The 23917-nt window shown below is 37.1% G+C and overlaps 2 protein-coding genes and 1 pseudogene across 5 annotated transcripts; 1 reads left to right on the plus strand and 2 right to left on the minus strand.

Annotated features, from left to right (window-relative positions):
- Positions 1 to 927: 927 nt before the first annotated feature.
- LOC105172016 (protein ENHANCED DISEASE RESISTANCE 2-like) lies at positions 928 to 4302 on the minus strand. Of its 4 annotated transcripts, none has more exons than XM_011093341.2 (3): positions 4156 to 4302; positions 2245 to 3208; positions 928 to 1172 (listed from the first exon to the last, which is right to left on the minus strand). In XM_011093341.2, the coding sequence occupies exon 2, from the start codon at positions 3190 to 3192 to the stop codon at positions 2245 to 2247; it is 948 nt and encodes a 315-aa protein (XP_011091643.1). In that variant the 5' UTR covers positions 3193 to 3208; positions 4156 to 4302; the 3' UTR covers positions 928 to 1172. The 4 variants fall into 4 exon arrangements, with proteins under 4 accessions (XP_011091643.1, XP_020552861.1, XP_011091644.1 ...); XM_020697202.2 differs by having other exon boundaries at positions 2245 to 3264; positions 4156 to 4290; XM_011093342.2 differs by having other exon boundaries at positions 4152 to 4290.
- A 7225-nt stretch (positions 4303 to 11527) lies between these two features.
- On the minus strand, positions 11528 to 12143 carry LOC105172110 (thioredoxin domain-containing protein 9 homolog pseudogene; annotated as a pseudogene).
- Positions 12144 to 16548: 4405 nt separating this feature from the next.
- Positions 16549 to 20516, plus strand: LAP3 (Calcium-dependent phosphotriesterase superfamily protein). Its single transcript, XM_011093340.3, has 4 exons — positions 16549 to 17085; positions 18484 to 18768; positions 18853 to 19020; positions 19920 to 20516. The coding sequence occupies exons 1-4, from the start codon at positions 16715 to 16717 to the stop codon at positions 20338 to 20340; spliced, it is 1245 nt and encodes a 414-aa protein (XP_011091642.1). The 5' UTR covers positions 16549 to 16714; the 3' UTR covers positions 20341 to 20516.
- The last annotated feature ends 3401 nt before the right edge of the window (positions 20517 to 23917 follow it).

Below are 23917 nucleotides of genomic sequence, written 5' to 3' on the forward strand. Positions count from 1 at the left end.
TAAAGTGAAGCAATTTACCCTCTAAACATGGGAGGGTAAATTGTAATTTTTTTTATTCCAAAGGGGGATAATTTGCTCATTTGCAATATCACGGGAGTTGTTTGTATTTTTTCCTAATGTGTTATAATGATATTATATAAAGGACTAATATAACAATTTTATAATTTTTTCAATTTTACCCCCTTTTAGTAGAATATTGCATCCACTGTAATTTAAATTCTGTTAAGGTGTATTTGGATTGATGCATCCACTGTAGTTCAAAATTAAAATGGAAGAATTTAAAATCCTTTACATCTAAAATTATCCAAACATATCTAGAGAATTTGTTATGATGGATTTAAAATTTTTCGATCCAAATGCAACCTAAAATTTATTTGTCGAGAACTCTAATAAGAGATATTAGGAGCCGGGGGACTAATACGATGTATTTGAAAGATTAAGGACTAAAATGGGATAAAAAAAAGAGATGAGGGACTAATGCTAAGATTTCGCCAAACAATGACCACTAAGAATGACATACAAATAGACAAGGGAAAAAAATATATTATAATGGGGAAAAATAAGGTAATTGCAAAACCAAGACTGAGTGGATGGACTAATACACAGAAAACCAATTACAATAGCCCTTTTTCAAGTGAAAAATGTACTTCATATATAATATCTGCATGAACAAAGGGGAAAACTAAAGAGTTCATTCTCAAAAATAAATAAATAAATAAATAAAAACACAGACACACTGAAAGTTCATTCTTGTGTAGGGATATATAACTTCGAAATTGAAAATGAACATATGCATTATCTGAAATAAATAAACACAAAGGCGTGTGTGCAAACAGACAGATATGAAAAACATTTATATAGTTTTGCCTGCAATCAATCGGGTCCGGATAGACGGAGGCCGAGTTTGTTAGATAATGATATCAATGATGAGTCCTCAAAGAAATAATGATAATATTATATCAACAAATGAAAAATAATGAACACAAGAATCGTATAATTACACGGCCATGTCGATTCTTCCCATTACACAGCAAGGAATAGATAAAACGAAAAGTATGACCAGATAGCAGATGGATGCATAAAGCACTGGATAAAACACTTTTACCTAATTGGAGAGTATTTCAGCGATATTTAATCAGTAAAATCCGCTGTTAACGTAGCAGTTAGGAGATCTGCAAATGTTTAAAATGATTAGGCTTTGTTTTTAAACAAGAAACCAAAATTTCAAGCGAATATAACTGAGATTAGTTGAAAGAATAGTGGATCAGCAAAAGGTGCACGCTGCAGTATAAAAACGATGTAAAATGCATGATATCTCCATGAATGGCATTTACATAACAGAAAAACATGTTTGCACATAATATTATCTAAGTGAAAAGCATATACAAGAGACCCTAATAGAATGTTCAATAGAACTATACTAAGATGACCTTCAAGAAAGAATATTTTCAAGTGCATGAGAAATAAACTACGATTTTTCTATTACCTACCACAATTGAGAACCATTACTAAGGTAATAACATGTTCTACTTTAGTTAATTATGGATTGCTGGAACAACAATGGCCAGATGGATTGATAGATGTCCACAGCCTTTCTAGGGCTTGTTACCTTCCATCTAAAAGCTATGGTTTTTATGATTTCTCCAGCTAGGGGTCCAGATGGCTAGCAAGTGCATGATTCTTTTAGGCAGAAAGCAAGACAACATCTACAAGTACAGGCTGGAACACAGTGCATCTGAGCTAAGGCCAAGATGGGTTAAGGTCTGGTTTGGTTGAAAATGGAGAAAGTGAGGAGCATAAGATTTTGAGGAATCTAAATGTAAATGAGCTTCCTCATATGAAAACCTTTGGCTTAAAAGAATGAAATTTTACACTTGAGGAACATTTGAAACTAAGATTTTGGAGCTTTGGAAATGAATGTAAAAAGTAGGAGAAATAAATATTGATAGACTATGGGAATATAATAATATTGAAAAAATGCAAGCAAAAGCGGAAAAGGTACATAACAGAAGTTGAGGAAGGGAGAAGGTGAAAACATGTCCATTGAAAAACTATATCATATGCATATGTTGTATAAGTGGTCATCAGTGACATCCCAGCTACTTCCAGTGAGTGATATCACCGTTTAAGACACCAAAGTCATGATTTCTTTCATGGCAGAGGAAATTTTACGACTTTAATCGCCTAGGTCAGAAGTATTCAACCTGAGATTCTAATTTAAGTCAGTGTTGTAAAAAGTAATACCTATTGCCTGTTAACATCTCCACTACTCCTGTTATCATCAACAGCCCTGTTCACATATGAAGCACTTAAGTTCGAACCACTATCTCGAGCACTTGGAAGGACAATAGAGATTCCCTGCCCAATAGACTTCCAAAATCTTGTAGGCAGAGATGAGGGCACACTCCCCATGCTATCTTCATATGTCAGTTCAATATGCCTTGCTGAAGCAACATCAAGCTCAGAGAATCTTATAGCTCCTAAGATTTTTTCTGGCAGCTCAGACTCACTTTGACCCTCTATAAGAAAAGCTAGATCAACAGTAAGTGTTGTCAAGTAACCAAATGCTAGGTGAACAACAGCAGTTGCAACCATTGAAGATCCAATATCTATATCAACTTCTATGAAGTTTTCTCCTATACAATACTTGCTAGAAAGTGATCGGCCAATAATGCAGATAGCCTGCTCGCCAACTGCTTTTCTCACAATCCAAGGGCCTTTTGCAATGTTGGCTATCATTTTTAATCTTGAAGTCATAAATCCTTCATCACCTTTCAGGAATCGACTAATCAATGAATCCTCCTGGCTAGGTTCCGTAGCCACAAAGTAGGCAACAGCACTATAATTATCTTTACTTGGGACTTGTAAATTGAAAGCCCAAACAAAAGGTTTATGACCTTTTGAACATTCCTCCTCAAGAGCTCTCCTGACACGGTTTTTTGGATTATTCAGCAGCTCTGAAATCCTTGTTGGTCCTTTAATCCAGTCAAAACCTAGTGGCTTCAGTAGATAATCTCCACCAGGGATCTTGACCTTTGTTTTCAGGTATTCCGGTCCTCTAACAAAGAAAACGTTTCCCGGAGGAGAAGTCCAACCATATGAACAGTTACCGGGCTGAAGATGTGGAACTGGACCTTCTGATCTCACTCTCTCAACCCACTCATGCTCCTTCTTTGCCACAAGCTTTGCCATACTAAGACAAAATCACCTGTCCGTCCAGAAATTCATAGAGCCATAAGGAAACAGGTAGTGATGGAATAACCACTGCAGACATTTGCAGCAAAAGGTAAGCTATAAAGGAAACTTTATTCAGGTTGTCAGAAGGTGAAAGTGATTTAACAGTTACATTATGAAGCAATGAGGAGAGAAAGAATATTAACTATAAGCAAGAACGTCGGAGCGACACAACAAAGACTAGTAAACTAACCAAAATACCACTAACAGAAACAACCAGAAAGCAATGAAATGATTATCAAAACAAGAACAATCAAGGCTGAAAACTGACACAGCAAACCAAACTATAAAACTTTTCATCTCAATTCATTGTTAACACCACACTGAGAGAAAGTAAGAGGACTGTGTGTAGATGCTCAATTTTCTTTCAGTTACATGCATCCGGAACTTCCCCCTAGGCCACTCAATCATAGAATTCGCCCCGATAACATGAAATTTTACTTATCATAAGGAAATATTACAGGATACAGAATATCACGTTTTCTGATAATTACATTACACTTCGCTAACCAAATATCAATGCTTACAACATTCTTAAACTTCTTTTCTGCCACAACAAACAAAAGAAGAACTATGATTCTGTTCCTCGGTAAATTCATCACCTGCTCAATAGTAAAATGGGTAGAAAAATGAAAAATCAAGGGTACAGGATCATCTGAAGATGCATGCTCAAAGCAAGGTGTGATCAAGATAAATTTATTCATAGAGAAAATTCAGTTCAATCCAAAAAAAAAAAACAAGAACAGCGCAGAGCCCACAATGTAACAACATTACGCCATCATAGAAACACAAAGAAACTCCCCATTGCCATCACGGAAAAAATAAAAATTCACAGCAACATAATACAAGTTAACCAAAAAAATTTGAATCAATCAGATAAAGAACACGTCGGAGAGAAGGAAGAATTTGAAGCCTACCCACCAGCTGGAGAAACGGAGTTTGAGGATTAGGGTTTTGTTCAGTGAATGATGATGGCTTTGATTGTTGCAAAATTGCAAAAGCTGGCGAAAATAGAGTTACGAATTGGTTTTTTGCAAAAACTGCTGCTTTATTGGACGCAAATTAAGCTGATCACGTAAAGCACCCACTCGACTCCTCTGCGCTTGCACATTGTGCACCAAACCAATGTGGAGTTGCCATCTGTCGAAGTTTTTTTTTTCAATTTTCTTATATTGATAGTGTGAATCTCTATTTTCAATTACGGATTACACTCCCATCTTTTGAAATTTGGTGTAATTACAAGTAAACCGTCTATGATTTAAAAAATTATTTTTAATACTCTTGAAGTTTGCTTTCATCTAATATATAAGTCCATCCGTTTGTTAAAATTCACTGAATTTATTGGCAAAAATTTTAAAAAGTAATTTTTATTTTTAAATTGTATTTTGATTAAAAATTAAAATATTAAAAGTAAAAGAAAATAAGAAAGTTATAAGAAGTTGATAAGCTTAGATTAGAGTTTATTCTCCCTGTATGGGAGTCTCGTTCTCTCTTCATGAGTGTCCTAGTTCAACTTAACTTCCTTTAATTGTCCGTTTTACTCCAGTAATTTGTTTCTGGCATCTCCTTTCCCTTGTGTCTGTGAGCGTTTGGGCACCATTCTTTAACGGTTCGAGGCATTTCTGGCATCGAGGTTCTAGTAGCAAGACACGGGATTACACTTTACTTTCATGACGACAGGTTATGATTGTTGGATTTTGTTCTTTCTTTATCTTGGTTCAATTTGGATTCCTTGTAAGGGTTCATAAATTTGGTTGCTTCTTTGGATTCTATTTTCTTCTTGTTGGTTGCATTAGGATTAGCTTTCCTTTTCCTTGTTGACCTTTAACACTCTGGTTTGATTCTTGTTTTCTTATTCTGCTATTTTTACTTGATCTCTTCTGTAGTGCACGGGAACAGCTCAGGTTTCTGCTTCTTTCACCAACGGGTGCCTAGCGTGATTTTCTCTATCTATCACTTCTTCTATGGGTGAGATGGATAGAGAACTAGAGAGATTTAAAAAGAACCTTCAGCTTATGGAAGAGGAGGGATGGAGTGGTGATTGCCGATGGACTCTGGAATAACGATTTGGAGACTCATGCCCTCTGTTTCGTTGGTCGGGTGCTGACATCCAGGGCTTACAAATTCGAAGCACTCTTCACTTCTTTGAAGGGTATGCTAAATCTGGTTAGAGGTATGGACTATCTACAATTGACGGATGGGTGTTTTTTGCTTTGCTTTCATCACGTTATTGATAGAGATCGCGCTTTGGGAGGGTGCTTGTGGAGTTTTGCATGCAATACTGTGATCTTAAGTAGGATACAAGCTCAGGAGAATCCGCTGCAAGTAGACCTGAATTGGTGTGACTTTCATGTCCTTGTCCATGATTTCTCGCTAGAGTAAGATGAATTTGGGCATAGCTACGTACATAGGGAATAGGTTGAGCAAGTTTTGGGAGATGGATATGGATGGTTCTGACTGTGCTTGGGCCGCTGTCCTTTGCATGAGGGTGTCTTTAGATGTTAATCTCCCTCTGAAAGGAGCGTTAAAAATTCGTACGACCTTAGGAGATGCACATATGGTAACCTTTTCATATGAATGCCTCATGAATTTTTGTTACTTTTATGGTCGCCTGGGTCATATCTCTGAGTATTGTGAACTACAGTTTATAGAAGGATTCATCGATCTAGGGACAGAAACTCTATGGTCCTTGGCCTCAAGCTCCCCTGCCAACTCACAGCAATACGACATCTACTAAAACGACCAGTGGCTTGAAAGGGATAGCTTCCCCAGCGGATGGTAAGCGTAGGGGCTCTATTTTTGGCTGCTTTGGGGCTTCTAGTTGGACCAAGGAGCCAGCAGCTACAGGGCGAATTCGAGAGGAATGGGAAGAGGATTTATGCTTGAGGTTGGATCAGAATGGGAGGGGGTTAAAGTGGAAAGCCAATAATCCCATGGATAGTGATGACGCAGTCGTAGAAGGGCCACCAACAATGGTTGCAGAGTGGCAGTTCATGATGGGCAAAAAGGGTATTTGTAATATGATACCGAATGACATAGACCAGTCTGAAGTTGTGCCGTTCACATTCCAGGAGCAGGTTCAGGATCAGGAGTTGCAAGTGGCCCACTCGGGTGTCCAAAATCAAGTCGATTTAGAGTCGGACCTAATCCAGGTGCCTTTGCTTTTTGCCGCTCGAGGACTTATGGAGCACCGTAGGCGTAAGCGGGCGTGGTAGGCGTGGCAAGCGTGCTATGTTGGGGTCCGGGATAGTGGGTGGGTGTAACAGATGTCATGGCATTAGCATCATTGAGCTTGGTAGCGATGGAGCGCAACCAGTAAGCTTAGGTTTGTCTTAACTGACGAAACTTCCTCACACTCTTCCGTAGTCCTATCGGCAGTTATGAAAATCTTAGCTTGGAACTATCAAGGTTGGGGGCCCCTTGGACAGTTCAGAAACTCCGCGAGCGCATTCGGCTCCATGACCCTGGCTTGGTCTTCCTCTCCGAGACCAAGTGTAATAGTAGGAGAGGGGAAGTGGTAAAAGAAAGAGTAAACTACTATGGGGGGTTGCTGCTGCTGTAGCGTAAGGATGTGGATCTAGTCTTATTCAAATCACCATATTGATGCAACAGTGCGGTTAGTGGTTGATTCAGTAAGATGGCGATTCACAAATTTTAATGGGCACCCTGAAGTAGCAAAGCAGAAGTTGTCTTGGTCTCTTTTACATCAGCTAAGTACTTAGTCGAAAAGGCAAGGCTTTGCATGGGGGATTTTAATGAAATTCTCAACCGACATGAGAAACAAGGCACCACTGCAAGAGCCCCATGGCAGATCCAGGCCTTTGGTGAGTGTTTATCAGATTGTAATATTCATGATTTAGGGTGTTGCGGCTCCTTGTTCACTTGGTGTAATCGTCGGGAGCCTCCAAGAATGGTACGCGAACGCTTGGATCGCGCATGCAACAACACCGAGTGGTCGTCTTTGTTTCCAGCTGTAGAAGTTTGTCACATCCATGAGCCTTGTTCGGATCATGCCGCTGTTCTATTGAACTCGAAAGGGGCTGCTAGGAGGGAGATTATACCAAAACGTCATCGCTTTCGTTTTGAGGCGACTTGGCTACGTTGATAGGATTGCAAAGGGGTGATTGAGAATGCATGGAAAAGAATGGCTACCGCTATCTAATTGAAGGTCTGTCTAGTAAAATCCATAGCTGCAGTCGTGATCTTATGAGTTGGGACCGCATGAGTTTTGGCAATATCACTCAACGTATAAATGAGCTGGAGAAAAGGCTTAAGGTAGAGGTGAACATGGAGATTACTAGTGCAGGTAAGAGGCGTGTGGTTGACTTACGGGCGGAGCTAGAGGAACTGTTAGAGAAGGAGGAAACACTATGGAAACAAATAGGGGAATCTCTATGGTAAGGAAGGGGACCCTAAACGTCTTTATTTCATACTAGAGCTTCCGAAAGACGTCAACGTAAGGAGATAAAACGATTGAAAACGACTATGGGAGAAGTCACTGTTGATCCTAGGGATATACAAAGAGTGATTCTTGAATATTTTTCTAGCATCTTCACTTCATCTTGGCCTCATGAAGAAGTGATAGAGCAGATAACTAATCGCTTGGAACCCAAAGTGACCGAGGAGATGCACTCGAAGTTGTTGCGACCGTTCACCTCGGAGGAGGTTAAGCGAGCACTTGACGAGATGTACCCTCTCAAATCTCCGAACCCTGATGGCATGTCCCCCTCTTTTTTTCAAAATTTTTGGTCTATTGTGGGCTTTGATATCTGTTCTTGTATTTTTCATATCCTTTATCAACACTTGTTCCATCCTGATTTATATCATACACATACAGTACTCCTCCCTAAATGCATTCATCCCGAAGCTATTATTGAGTTTCGTCCTATCTCCTTATGCAATGTAGTCTATAGATTAGCCTCTAAGGCGATTGCGAATCGTATCAAACCGATCATGGACACCCTTATATCACAATTACAATCGGCTTTTGTTCCAGACCGTTTAATTCTTGATAATGTCCTTGTAGCTTATGAGGTCAATTATCATCGGCTCACAAGTATAAAGCTAATGTCGGTCATATGTCCTTGAAACTTGATCTCAGCAAAACCTACGACTGCGTGGACTAGCTTTTTCTTGAGAAAGTGCTTATTAGACTAGGGTTTGACTCACACTTTGTGGCTTTAATTATGTTGTGCGTTACCTCCGTTTCCTTTTCCTTCTTACTCATGGTACACCATTTTGTTATCTGCGATCGGGAAGGGGTCTCCGTCAAGGGGATCTTTTATCCCCGTATTTGTTTCTTTTTTGCGTAGAGGCTTTCAATGGATTGGTGCGACTAGCTGAGGAGGAAGGATCCATACGTGGAGTTCGTATGTGTTGCCACAGTCTGAGGGTGACTTACTTACTCTTTGATGATAATATTCTGTGATGCAAATCCAGAGACTATTACTTTTATCCGTGAGCTGCTAGTCAGATTCGAGAAAGGCTTGGGACTACAAGTGAACTATCACAAATCGGCCTAGTGTTCAGTAGGAATGTTTCTGTACACGTGCAGGAGCAGCTTTACTTAGGGTAGTGAGGGTTGTTAAACATGAGAAGTGTCTTTGTTTACTGTCCATTGTAGGAAGATCCAAAAGACAAGTGTTCACAGGACTTAAAGAGAGGGTATGACAGCGATTTCAAAAATGGATGTCGAAGCGGCTATCCCAAGCGGGAAGAGCAGTGCTGATGCAGTTAGTTATCCAGGCAATTCCAACCCTTGTTATGAGTTGCTTCTTAATTCCAGAATCCATTTTGGCATAACTAAAATCCATGGCTACGAATTTCTTTTGGGACCAGGATTGCAACCGTAAAATCATTAGATTTCTTGGCCCGAACTTTGCAGAAGTAAAGAGGATATAGGTCTTGGTTTCAAGAGACTTCGCTACCGAAAGTTAGCCTTGTTATCGAAACAAGCCAGGCGTTTGGTAACTAGGCCGCAGGGCCTAGTGGATTTGGTGCTTCGCACTAAATATTTCCTTAATGGTGACTTCTTTATGGCACAGGTAGGACCAAATCCATCATTCATTTGGCGCTTAGTTCTCGCTGCGAGGTCTCTATTGACGGAAGGTATTCGGTGGGAGGTCAGTGATGGAAATTTGATCAAAATGGTGAGCAATCCATGGTTGCTGCGTTCCCCAACTTTTAGGCTGATCTCCAATCTGAAATCTCTGCCTGTGAATGCATCTGTGTCTCTGTTACTCAAGGCGGATCGTAATTGGAATAAGGAATTGATCAATGGGGAATTTGACCTATTGATGCCGAGTGTATTTTGCAAATTGTGCCCAAAATTTCACAAATTCGGATGAGCAGATATGGCATTTTGGCTCAAAAGGAATTTCTCTATCCGTAGTGCTTATGGCTTAATTCAGAACAAAGTTGTGGGGGCTAGTTTGTTATCAGCGGGGATGGGTTCTAGTTGCAAAGGGTACTGGTATTTTATATGGGGTGACAAGCTGCCACCAAAGGTACTTGCTGACATAATTCTACTAATAGAGTTATTAAATTAAGGAAAAAGTATTATTTTAGTCCACTAAGTATGCCAAATTTTAATTTTAATCCGATAATTATGTTCATTTTTGTTTAAGTCCAGTAACTTATGAAATTGCTTACTTTTAGTCCTCTGTCAGATTTTCGGATAATTTTACCCCTATGAGTACATATAGATTAAAAATGCATTTCAAAAGTTGCATAGGGGTAAAATTGTCCGAAAAGCTGACAGAGGACTAAAAGTAAGCAATTTCATAAGTTACTGAACCTAAATAAAAATAGACATAGTTATCAGACTAAAATTAAAATTAGGCATACTTAGAGGACTAAAATAATACTTTTCCCTTAAATTAATTATTGACTATGGTATGTTCAATCGATTTATTATAAAGTTCATTACAATTAAGCTCCCTTAAAAAATATAAAATTATATTTTCTTTTATAAAATTTTTAAACCTTCATGCACCACGTCCAAGAATTCCCCATTATTCTTATATACGAGCAATCAATTGTAAGGAATGTAATTATGAGTAATTTGTTAGATTACGAGAAATTATAAATAAGCAAATACTAGAACAAACAGATAAGAATAATACCATTAAAAAAATGAACAAAAGGCATAAATAAAAGCGAAAGAACGTCTGGATCCCCATAGAACTCAGAGGTTGGAGTTTGAATCCCTTCCTGGGTTTCTTCCACTGACACTCATAACATCACTTTCCTGCTATTGTAAGTGAAACTATTATTGTCTGCTTAGATTAGCAAGTAAATTTTCAACTCCCAAAGCGACTGTAAAGCTATACAAATTATTAAAAATATGGCGCATGACCAATGGTAGGTCTAAACCCATCGGTCCCTAAACTCTCAACCTCACCTGGATGGCTCAAGCCCACTCATGACCTTGGCCTATTTGGCTGGCTCAGCCCACTCCTGCTGGCCCATTACCCCGACCCGCCTTTGACCCGGCTGATAAGTACTTAACCCTAAAATCATAACCATATTCTCATTCTATCTTTTCATTTCTCCTTCTTCCGCCTTCCTTCCCTAGCTCTTCTCTCTTCATTCTCTTTGTCCCTAATTTCCATAGTTTTGAAACTTACTTTGCACCGTCTCTTTTCACCCTTCTCTTCAATGCAGAACCACTATAAATCTAAGTGTGGTTTTCTGGTTGTTCATAAGAAAGAAATTTGCCATCTTCCTCCATTCTTCTGCCCGATTAAGTGTTTTGTGTGACCCTAAGTTTTGTGAGGAAAACTTTGTGGTTTCAAATAAAGGGGTCTGTGTGGCCAAGATTTTCACGATTGGTTTGAGCAACGGTGAGTTTGATTGCCGGTCTTTGTGATCGTGGGTTGTCCCTCTACAGATCTGGCTCTTTAGGCCTTTATACGTTTATTCTTTGTTGTTTTTAATTCTTGTATAATATGATCTCCAATTAGTATATATATTGTTGTAAATATGTTCTGTAAATTAGTCTGCAATTTAAAGGTTTGAAACCCATAGTTTGAATTAGGGTTTTGTGCTCATTAGTTCTGGCCTGTCAAAATCGTTATAGGGTGAAACTGTTTTAACTGCTGCTTTTGTTTTTTACCACCACCGAGAGTAGTAATTGCATCAAAAGACAAGGAAAAAACCAAAATTTACCACCATCGATGGATTAAATGTAGAGAACATGTTTTCTATATTCATGATTTATGGCTATGTGTTGTAAGTTTGTAACAAATTGCCATCTAGAAAATCAATACGAGCAACAGATTGCCATGTACTTTTAGTTAGAGTCGGACGAATATGAAGTTGAGCTTTGCCAAACACTCCTTGATGGAACTTTAGATTTGGATGCCCTCAATAATGGTTCACCATCACAAACAATAACTTGGGATTTAGCTAACCTTTCCTCTAGCTCCTCTGTATTGAACTCATCTGTCCCACCAAGCTCATCAAATCCAACCACACAATCCTCTACTTTAGCATTTTTCGCAAGGGCAAGAGTTGGAAGAACAACAATCCTGAGTTTCTCAGACAAATACATACTTTTCTCAGCATTGATTTTCACAAAACGCGTCTCTATATGTTGCTTTACCAATATATTCAAATGCTTGTCCATAACCTTGCAAAGCCAATTCTCATAGTAGAAATGGCAGATGATACGCTCGCTAGCCTTACCCACAGAGAAGAATTCCTTCTCGTAGGGAATCTTCGAATAGTCTCCATGGCCGAAGGCAATCTAAATCCAACCAATTCAACACCGCTATCTCATCGTCTATCTTCTCCTCCATCGCCTTCGCCACCGTCAGCACTTGCTTCTCTACTATAAATTCAAATGAGAGAGGAGATACTTTTGTCGCTTGGGTTTTAGTTTCAAATTCTCGTTGCAATGAATGCATCAACACCTCAGCAACGAGCTCCAAATAGTTTTAACTGCTGCTTTCTTATTAATAGATCTCCCTCTGTGCCTTTATTTGAAAAAATGCCTGAGTCTGTATGGACTGGTAAAAATGTTGATATTTCTTCCTTATGCCTTTTTGGATATTTTACCTTTGCTTTGCATGCTGATGATAAACTTGAACCACGTTCTAAAAATGTGTATTTATTGGTTACCCTGAAGGCATTAAGGGCTATAGACTATGGCTTAGGAGTAAACCTGGCTTTAAGGTTATAGTTAGTAAGGATGTAGTTTTTAATGAAAATGAAATGCCTTGTCTAAATAATACACCTAGACAAACTTGTGAAGTAGATATAGGATCCACCTTTATTAAGGTGGAGGTTCTGTCATAAGATAACCAACAAGGGGAAGGAATAAGGGAAGAAAATCAACTTGAAACTAATATTAATCATGAACCTGAACATAATGATAAAAATTTACAAAAACAATCAGCTTGCAAGAGATAGGGGAAGAAGAGAACATAAGTTTCTTTCAAAACTTAAAGATTTTCACCTTGCCTAACTGACTGAAAATATTGAACCTAGTACTTACAAAGAAGCCTTAGAATCTGCAGATTCAAAACTATGGCTGAAAGCCATGAATGAAGAAATAAAGTCTTTGCATGCTAGTAAAACTTGGGTGCTTGTTTCAAAGCCTAAAACCTGCTCTATTGTTGATTGTAAATAGGTGTTCAAGATAAAGCAAGAAAATAATACAACATGGTTTAAAGCCAGATTAGTTGCAAGAGGTTTTACACAAAAAGAAGGAATTGATTATACTGAAATTTTTTCCCATGTTGTTAAATATACTACTATAAGAATTATCCTTACTCTTGTTGCTCAGATTGATTGGGAATTAAAACAAATGGATGTTATAACTGCTTTCTTACATAAAGACTTAGAAGAACAAATTTTCATGCATCAGCCTAGTGGTTTTATTGATAAACAAAAACCTGATCATGTTTGTTTACTTAAGAAATCTCTTTACGATTTAAAACAATCTCCTAGAGAATGGAACAAAAAGTTTGATTTTTTTATGCTTTCTTTGAACTTTAAAAGAAACACCTATGATCTTTATCTGTATTTTAAATTTGACCACAATATCTTGTTTTTCTTGTACTTTATGTTGATGATATGTTGATTGTCAGTCCAAGTCTATAATTGATAAAGGAATTACAAAACAATTTTGTTTAAAAATTTTGAAATGAAAGACCTGGGATATGCTAAGAAAATTCTAGGTATGTCTATTGATAGAAACAGAACTAATTCCACAATTTTTCTAAACGAAAGCTCATATGTGAAATTCTGTTTAGAGAAATTCTCTATGTCTAAATCAAACCTACTTCTGTACCTTTGGCTGCACATTTTCAATTAAGAAAAGTTCAAAGTCTTGAAACAGAATCTTATGTTCTCTATTTTAATGTCATAGGTTCTGTAATGTATCTAATTATAAGTACTCGTCTTGATATTGCTTATGCAGTAAGCTGTTTAAGTAATTATATGTCAAATCCAGGCTCTCCCCATTGAGAGGTTTTTAAATGGCTTTTGAGATATCTAAATGGTTCATGTGATTTTGGAATTAAATATTCTAAGTGTTCTAAAGGAGTGAAATTAATTGGTTATGTAGACTCAAACTATACTAATGATATGGATAGTAGGAAATCTACCACCTTTTATATCTTTACTCTATGTGGTGCTTGTATTAGTTGGAAGTCTCAACTTCAACATATTGTTGTATTATCAACAACTGAAACTGAATATATTACAACTACTGAAGCTTTTAAGGAAGCAATATAGCTTGAAGGTTTGCTTAAAGAAATTGGGTTTCTAAAACAAAACGTAACAATTTTCTCTGATAGTCGATCTAGAATTCAATTACGTAAAAAATCAATTTTTCATGATAGAACGAAACATATGAATGCTAGATATCATTTTATTAGAGATATTGTAGGAAAAGAAATCATTAACTCAAAAAAGATAAAATTCTAAACTTATGTTGATCCCCATGATCTCACCAACCCATATACATGCAAGTTCTCCTTTTCTTTTGCAGGTTCTGGAAGTACGTATGGGCAATGATGATTTGCCAGATCCGACCCCTTGGGCCTTGCTTCCTCTTATGGGTCCTGTTCTAAGGTGGAGCATATTAAAAATATGGCCCATGACCCATGGTACGCCCAAGCCCATTGGTCTCTAAACTCTCAACCTCACCTGGATGGCTCAAGCCCACCATGACCTTGGCCCATTTAGTTAGCTCAGCCCACTCCTGTTGGCCCATTGTCTTGACCCACCTTTGACCCGGCTGATAAGTACTTAACCATAGGGCCCTAACCCTATTCTCATTCCGTCTTTTCATTTCTCCTTCTTCCGCCTTCCTTCGCTGGCTCTTCTCTCTCCATTCTCTCTGTTTCTAATTTCCATGGCTTTGGAACTTACCTTCCACCACCTCTTTCCACCCTTCTCTTTAATGCAGAACCACTATAAATCTAAGTGTGGTTTTCTATTTGTTCATAAGAAAGAAATTTGCTATCTTCCTCTTCCTCCATTCTTCTGCCCGATTAAGTGTTTTGTGTGAACCCTAAGTTTTATGCAGAAACCTTTGTGGTTTCAGATAAAGGGTTCTGCGTGGCCAAGGTTTTCATGATTGGTTTGAGCAACTGTGAGTTTGATTGCCAATCTTTGTGATCGTGGGCTGATCTGGCTCTCTGAGCCTTTATACGTTTATTTTTTTGTTGTTCTTAATTCTTGTATAGTTAGATCTGCATTTATTTGTAATTGTTGTAAATGTGTTCTGTAAATTAGTCTGTAATTTAAGGATTTCAAAACCCACTATTTTGCTATAATAGATTGAATTAGGGTTTTGTGCTAAAGGGTTTATACCCAACACAAATAATTATTACCATTCCAAAGTTTCAAAAGACAAACTTTGAAGAAAAAAGTATAAAGAAGGAACAGTGCGGCGGAAAGAGTACCTCTCAAAAGAGAGTGTTAGATGCACTTGTAATTCACCACTAAAAGTTGAGGGTAAAAAAGTATTTGTCCTCAAAAGAGGTGGTAATTGGACTTAAATCCGATTGTCTTGGGATCGGGTACAAAAAATTAAAAGCGAAGCGGATAGTGGGTTCTAAAAATTTAGGATCTAGAAGGGTCTCGGATTCTTAAGGACCCGTCGCGATATGATTATTTAATATATATATATATATACACATATATTATTTTATAAATTTTTTAACAATCGATGAAATGAAAAATTGTCCCACAATACTTAACGAAGAGGAAGATTAAGAAGTTGTTAGTAATGTATAATTGCTATAAATTGTTTGAATGATTTTGTTTATGAATAATCTCATTTAATTTGTACTTGAGACTTTGTTTTTGAACTTGAATATTTGAGTTAATCCATGAACAATTTTTTTTGTAATTGATATGTTAATTTTTTTTATATATGCATATATATATATAAAATAAAAATAACAGTGCCTATTAAGTTAGACCTGTTTCTACGGGTTTGTACCGGGATGGGGCATAGTGGGGCCCGGGTCCTTCCCAAAGTTGGTGGAACGGATCACAAGTCCGCCCAAACTCATTTCGTTGCCACCCCTACTCCTTAGCTTGAACCAATGAGGAATTATGGTCAAGATCTACTTCAATTCACCTTCAAAATAGACTTGTAAATTTGTAATTTTCGAATTCGACAGGCACGAACAATAAGCCGAAGAGAAGTGACTTATATATTGGTCTAGCTATGGACCGCACGAATAGCCCGGACCTTCCTACAATTTTAAAATTTGAATCATTTATCAATTACTCATTTGTTTATGTATTATAAAATTTGAATCATTTACAATTATTTATTTATTGATTTTATAAAAATATAATTCCGAGCATCTTTGCATGGGGTACTAATTAGTAACAAAAGAAACCCGAATCACATAAACATCACAATTTGTTAATAAGATCTTACCTTACATGACTACAGAACATGCAACTAGTACATTCAGTTGTTGGTCACCATCAAGCTTGTGCTATCATAAATATATATATATATATATATATATTCATGAGACAAAGATAGGAAAAGCTAGCCAGCCTCTTCAAGACAACATCCGAACGGGAAATTTTAATTAGAATTTGGCTTGGTCGCATCTGAATCAATAATATGGCAATTGCAATATACTTATCGTGTGATTGGTATACAATTTAGGAAAAGTGAGCAATCACATAACAAGTATGATACACAAGCTCTGTGATTGGTTTAATTTGACCAAACTTGATTTGGATAAGAATTTTTTCATGCAAACCGTCTCTTATTTTACTCGAACAACAAGAAAGAATACAAAAACCATGAAGATTTTTACTGATAGGAAACCTACTTACTTCCAACCCCACAAATCAAAAGCCCATGATCACAAGTCCCACATGATCAACTTCATCCATCAAACACCATCCTATAATAACATGCTACATTCCTACTTCATCAAGATTTCACCAGACTTCAATTCCCTCCTCAAGATTCAGACACACAATTCCAATTATGGAGAACAGGATGCTGCAAGTTAAGGATGTTATTCTTTATCAGCATCCATGCATTGTCATATTTGTGTTGGCATTGAGTTTCATAGTTATGGACCCTTTTGAGCTGAGTCCAGTGGGAGGGCATGACTTTAGGCCTGTGGAGAATGAGATTGCACCTTATCAGCAGGTGATGGAGAGTTGGCCGTGGGACAATGGGAGCCGTCTAGGGCTTGGGAATTTGGTGTTTAAGGACGAGATTTTCGGACCCGAGTCATTGGAGTTCGATGTGTTGGGCCGTGGCCCTTATGCCGGACTAGCCGATGGACGGGTCGTCAGGTGGATGGGGAAGGATGCGGGGTGGGAGACGTTTGCACTCGTAACGCATAATTGGTACGTACGTAAGGCTAGCTCTTTTATTTTATTTTATTTTTTATGTTTTTCTTGTATGATACTTGATGCTTATTTGAATATGATTAGTCCCTTGTGTGGAAAATGTATCGATGTTTTGATTGTTGTCGATTGCATCCTCAATCGAGTCAGGAAAATTGCATTTTATGTCTCGCAAGTGAGTTTATTTGTGATTTTAGTTACATTATTTTTTAATTTATCATATTACATATCATACCTACAAAATGTTTTGTAATTTAGTCCCAAACCTAAGTTCCATTCAACCTTTTACGAAAAGGGCATATGCCTGGCATACACTCCCTTAAGTTTTGAGGAAAATTAAGGTTGTTTTTGTAAAAAATTTAATAAAATTAAAATTTGGGACTAAAATTGTAATTTTTTTTAGAGTTACGGGATACAATATGGTAAGTTAAAAAATATGAAATTAAAATTACAAATAAACTAACTTATAAAACATAAAATACAATTTTTCCAACAAAAATCCCATTAAAAATAGGACAACCAACCCCTAATCTTTTTTATGTAATGTACAACAAGATCGTATAATAGTGAGCTTCTTTTTAAAGATTTGGGAGATTGATTGTGTTAATTGCTATTTTCTATTTTTTTCTTTTTAATTTTGGGAGGATTTTTGCTTATTAGTATTGAAATAAAATACAATTAACCTATCAAATTATAATCCTACTATTTCAAATGCATTAATCATGTCAAGTTAAAAGAACGAATACAATAAAACTATTCTTTTCCTCACTCTCTCGATCCATTTCTTACGACGTTTGTCCAATGAAGATACAAAGAATACGTTATAAGAAAATGACTCAATAATTATAAAAAAATTAATGTAAAAATCAGCTTTGAGCTTAGCAAGAAAAAAATATTCTTGTTAAATTCGTTGTTAATCTATATTATTTAATTGAAAAAAATGCAATTTACTCCATATGATATGATAAACGAACAAAAAAAACCTGTAAAAATTAAAATAACAAATTACCCTCGTGTTTTGGAAAATGAAGAAAGCTAAACCATTGATAGGGGCAAATTGCTTCATTTTTTGAAACACATAAGAGTAATTTGCTAATTCTTTTTTCATAAATAGTATTTGCTCATTTAACATATCACATGGGGTAAATTGTGTTTAACCCTTATTTAATTATACAAGAAAATTACTTGCAAATGAATTCAGTAACAAATTGTTTAAATATTTCGATGTTAAATTCATTTGTAAGTAAATTTCTTGTAAAATTGAATAATGTGAATTAGCAACAAATTTCATAAAAATTTTTCTTACTAATTAATTCGACCCTGATATTTTGTCAAAATATTGAGAGAGAAGGTTAAAATTAACGGAGTTGCTTGCATGTGTGAAACCATATATTCCAGGACTGAGAAGCTATGCGCACAAGGTGTCAACTCAACGACAACGAAGCAATGGAAAATCGAGGCCAAATGCGGACGCCCCCTCGGCCTACGGTTCGACCAGAAGACTGGGAACCTGTACATCGCAGACGCGTATTATGGGCTGATGGTGGTCGGGCCAGAAGGAGGCGTCGCAACTCCTTTGGCGACGCATGTTGATGGAAACCCTATTCTCTTTGCGAACGACCTGGACATTCACGACAACGGATCCATCTTCTTCACAGACACCAGCAGGAGATACAACAGAGTGTAAGTCCAAGAAAATTGAACTCTGTACATATGTATTGTAGAACACAGAGATGACGATGAAGGTGGAGAAATTCTTGCATGTAGGGATCATTTCTTCATTCTCTTGGAAGGGGAAGCGACGGGGCGACTACTTAGATATGATCCTCACACGAGAACAACACATGTTGTTATGGAAGGGCTGGCGTTCCCCAATGGAGTGCAGTTGTCTAAGGACCAATCTTTTCTTCTCTTCACCGAAACTACGAATTGCAGGTAGACATGCATGGGCAACTCTCTCTCTCTCTGTCTCTCTCTTTCCACGCTACGTATTTACTCATAGATCTTGAAAAAAATTGTAATTTTAGTCCTATTGCAGTCAGTTTGACAAACTATGGTCAAAATATATATACACGCATGTATGTGGATTTATTATAGTTGCCTTTATGTGATATCACAAATAAGCAAATTACCTCTTTATAAAAAATTAATAGATATAAATACAAGGGTATTTTTCACAGTAAAACAATTTACCTCTTTAAATATATATATGTGTATATATGTGTGTGTGTGTGTGTATGTACATGCATATATGTGGGTTATTGCATTTACCTTCCCGTGATATTGCAAATGACCAAATTACCCCCTATGAAAAAATAATAGCAACTTACTCTCCTTGTATATTTTTAAAATGAAACAGTTTACCTCCCTTTCTAAAGAGGTAAATTGCTTTATTTTAGAAAGTATAGATGGATTAATTGTTGCATTTTTTAAAAATATAAGGAAATAAATTATTATTATTTTTCTTAGGAGGATACTTAGTTTGTTCATTTATAATATCACAAATAATTACTTTCGTTTTTCTCCATATATGTGTGTACCATTCTATACAAGTTTATATTAATTTTTCATCCCCTACTTCCCACGCCAAATCATACTACTTCTTCTGTTCCAAGTATTAATATATACATATTATGTGTTAAATAAATGATATAATTTTTGTACATGCAACATGTATATATTTAATAAAATGAAAATAGCATATAATTTGAAACAGAATATCCAATCCAAAAAAAAAAGGTATATATCTCTAATTTATTTCAAATCCCGACCGGCCTAATTATCAAGACTCATGTCTCAATGCGTCAACCCTCTGTGTTCTACACCATATATAGGATCATGAAACACTTCTTGGAGGGCCCGAAAACGGGGAAGACAGAGGTGGTAGCAAACCTGCCGGGGTTTCCAGACAACGTGAGAATAAACGAGAAAGGCGAATTCTGGGTGGCAATAGACTGTTGCAGGACAGCAGCACAGGAGGTGTTGATCCACAACCCGTGGCTGAGGAGCGTCTACTTCCGGCTGCCGATCCCCATGAGGCATCTGGCGAGGATGGTGGGGATGAGAATGTACACTGTGATAGCACTGTTGAACGGTGAGGGGGAGATATTGGACGTTCTTGATGACAAGAGAGGTGATGTGATGAAGCTGGTGAGTGAAGTGAAGGAGGTAAATGGGAAGCTGTGGATTGGGACTGTGGCTCATAACCACATCGCCACTCTTCCTTACCCTCAACATACTCATTCATATGTTTGAAAATCTTTTGATCACTACCTACTTTTTTGTGTTTTAAGTTATGATCTTTGCTCAAGTAGATCAACTTTATGAGTTTAGCATGTAATTTGAAGGGGGAAATTAAGACTACTAATTATGTTGGGTGTAACAGTTAATGTGGATCGTTTGTTTTATGTTGTTGTATTGATTATGTCGAATATTGATGCTAGCTAGTACCTAACTTCATGTTGATGGGGTTAATTAATTGGGTTAAAATGGAGAGAATAGTTGACAATTGTTGAGCTTGCTTCGGGGGTTAAGTTGGGTATGCTCAAACATTGATTATTAGGGAAATTTCATTTTTAATATTATATGGAGCACTTTGGAAAAGAATAGATTAGCAATTTAAACAATTAATTGATAATTTTGGGGAAAATTTAAGGACCCTGTGATTTTATAAATGTTCAAAAAAAATTTTTGTGAAAATTAAAATATTAATTATACCCCTGTAATATAAAATAAAATTTAAAAAATTTTCTAAGGTCAGGGTTGGCAGTGCACGCGCGTTGACTGCGAAAATTGGTCTGAAAAGTACTTTTTTTTTAAAAAAAAAAAAAACAATTTTGCCCTTCTCTCCAGGGTTGCACTTCTCCTTTAACCCCAACCAATTTTTTCCCTTTTTCCCCTAACTTCCTGATTAGCCCAATCTACAATTTTTTTTTTCAAAACTAGCCATATGTCCTCACACTCAAGTCGACAGAAAAAAAAAAAAAAAGATATCGAGCATGCAAGGAATTGCTCGATTTGAGGTTTTCAGCTTCACTATTTTGTGGACGTAATGCAAAGGTGAAAATATGGTTGCGGAATCCTTAACAAAACCTTCCAAAGGTAAGTTGTATTATCGTTGTAGATTTCAAGTTTGTAACTTTTTTCATTGGGTACAATTTAAAAGAGCAACATGAACACTAAATGGGTTCCCGATGAACTTTGATTTTGGAGCACACAGAGGATCAAGAAAAGATGCATTTCAAACATACGAAGATGAACAAGATGGGTTTGATATAAATGAAGTGGTGTCGAAAGTGTCAAATTTTGAGAGATCAAATGTAACTGTTCAAGGCAACGGCAACAGAAAAATGGTTAGCAGTGCTAATTTTTGGAAGGAGTGAATGCGGTCTTATGTTTCTTGGTTTTTGTTCTGTTAATGAAGTAGATTTTAAGCCTTATTGTAATTGTTAAATATATGGCCCAAATATCTACAGGCCCAAATCACAAGGAGGCCCACCACCCGGATCCAACCCACTACCCGAACCCGACCCGGTTGTGACTACTACTTAACCCACCTTCTAAACCCTAATCGGTATGTCCCCTCACTCTCCCTCTCTCTCTCATCCGCCGCTTCCTCACCCTCTCTCTCTCTGTTCTTCTAATGGTCCCCTCACCGCCATACCGCTTCATATCTCCGGCGGTTTCCCGGGCCAAACCAATGGCCTTAGGGAAACCGCCTAACGACCTAACCGCTTGACGGTTTGTGACCCCTATAAAGGAACCCTCCTCCTCCTCTCTCGGGTACGACTGAAAAACTGAATCCTCTGTCTCTCTCCTTCTCCGATAAACTGTTCTCTGTGAACTAGAGCGTTGTGAGTTACTGTTGACCGGTCAGTTTCTGAGATCTGTGTGATCTGTGGTGTTCTCGGTGAAGACGTGGTGGTGCAACCGTGATTTGTGGTTGAGGTGTTCGGGTCCGGTACTCTGTGTGACCGTGTCCCTAATCGATTGGATCTGGCTTATACCCTGAGCCATTTTCAAACAAGAGGTTTTTTGTTCTTTTCAGTTCTGTTATTTTCTTTACTTTCTGTTGTAATATTTCTGTATATCTTGGCCTGTAATTCATAAGGAGTTTCGTACTCCAAGTTTCACTGTAATAGTTGGTTAGGCCGATTATTGAAGTAATACCACTGAGGGGACTCTCCCTACAGTGGTATCAGAGCTTGCGTTCTGATACGTGCTGATCCTGGTGGCGGTAATCTCTGAAAAACCCCTCCTTCCTTTCCTTATCGCTTTATATTTTCTGTCTGTTAAATCTTACTGTCATATCCCCTTATCCCTGTTATTCCTGTTTGCCGTGGTAAACCCCCTAATATCCCCCTTGGCCGGACCCGTGAGGTCGTCGGGTATCTAGGCGGGACTTAGGCTGGTAAGCCCCGGTTTTGGCTACAACTGCTATATTTTGTGTTTTTCTGTTTCTGTTATCGGGTATATTTGTGTGTTCTGTTAATATTCTGTTATTGGCTATACCTGTTTATGCTTTCTTATTGCTTCTGTAAATCGACTATATTGATTACATCTCTTGTGACTCCCTGTTACACTCTGTTATCTGCATTCGTGTATATCTGTTGTCTCTCAGTTATACTCTGTAATACTCTGCTGTCCTCTTGGATTTATTTGTGTGAAAACTATCCTCAGTGCCTGCTTGCTTAACGTACTGGTTATTTTTCCTTACCTCCTTACTACAACTTTAAACACCAAGTGTTTTTTCCAAAAATTCTGTTTTTTTTTCTTCCACCTGTTTTATAAAAATCAAACTATTCCTTTTTTTTTTTTTATCTCTTTTAATGGCTGGTTATAGCCTTCAACCTTTTGATGGTAAAAGTGACTTTGCCATTTGGCAACAAAAAATGAAAGGTGTTCTCATTCAACAAAAAGTTTTCAAAGCCATTGATGGCAATTATGCTGAAAATATTTCGGAAGAAAAGAAACAAGAAAATGATGAATTTGCTTACTCCTCTATCATTTTAAACCTATCTGATACTGTTTTGAGAAAAGTTGGTAAACAAGAATCTTCAAAAGCTTTGTGGTATAAACTAGAGGAAATTTACACTGAAACTTCTTTACCTAATAAACTGTTTTTATTAGAAAAGTTTTTTAGATATAAACTCGATTTATCAAAAAATATTGATGAGAACCTTGATGACTTTACTAAACTGATCCAGGATATTAAACTTACTGGAGATAAAAATATTGATGAATATTCGCCAATTGTGCTTTTGAATGCCATTCCTGAATCTTATTCTGACGTAAAGGCTGCCATTAAATACGGTAGGGATAGTGTCAATATAGAAACGGTTGTTAATGGCCTAAAGAGTAAAGAATTAGATATTAAAACCAATAAACCTAGTCAGAACCAACATGAAGTCAACCTTGTTAGGGGTAGAATGAAGACTAGGAACTTTAATCCTAGGTACAACAGTAGGAGTAGAAGCAGAAATAAAAACAGTAGAAGTAAATCCAGGACTAGAGAAAATAATTTTAGAAATGATAAAATAAAAGATAGACGTTGTTACAATTGTGGGATAAGAGGACACTACATAAAGGACTGTAGAAAACCTAGACGAGAACATAGAGATAAAAACTATGATGAGAAAGAAATTGTTAACAATGTGTCTATTGAATCAAATGGTGAGGTCTTTGTTGTGTACGAAGTTAATTCTGTGAATTCTCTTGACATGCATGAATGGCTTATTGACTCTGGCTGTACTTTTCATATGAGTCCCTTTAAAGACATTTTTTCAAACTTAAAATATGAGCATGCTGGTTTTGTATCCATGGCAAATGAGAA

The sequence above is a fragment of the Sesamum indicum genome, linkage group LG10 (assembly GCF_026168435.1).
Source record: "Sesamum indicum cultivar Baizhima isolate 11 linkage group LG10, ASM2616843v1, whole genome shotgun sequence".
NCBI lineage: Eukaryota > Viridiplantae > Streptophyta > Magnoliopsida > Lamiales > Pedaliaceae > Sesamum > Sesamum indicum.

Bases quoted from the DNA above. Each gene is read 5' to 3' on its own strand.
- LOC105172016 (XM_011093341.2), bottom strand. From the start codon at position 3,192: ATGGCAAAGCTTGTGGCAAAGAAGGAGCATGAGTGGGTTGAGAGAGTG.
- LAP3 (XM_011093340.3), top strand. From the start codon at position 16,715: ATGGAGAACAGGATGCTGCAAGTTAAGGATGTTATTCTTTATCAGCAT. The intron at 17,086-18,483 runs GTACGTACGTAA...CATATATTCCAG, and splicing joins GCACTCGTAACGCATAATTG to GACTGAGAAGCTATGCGCAC. The intron at 19,021-19,919 runs GTAGACATGCAT...CACCATATATAG, and splicing joins ACCGAAACTACGAATTGCAG to GATCATGAAACACTTCTTGG.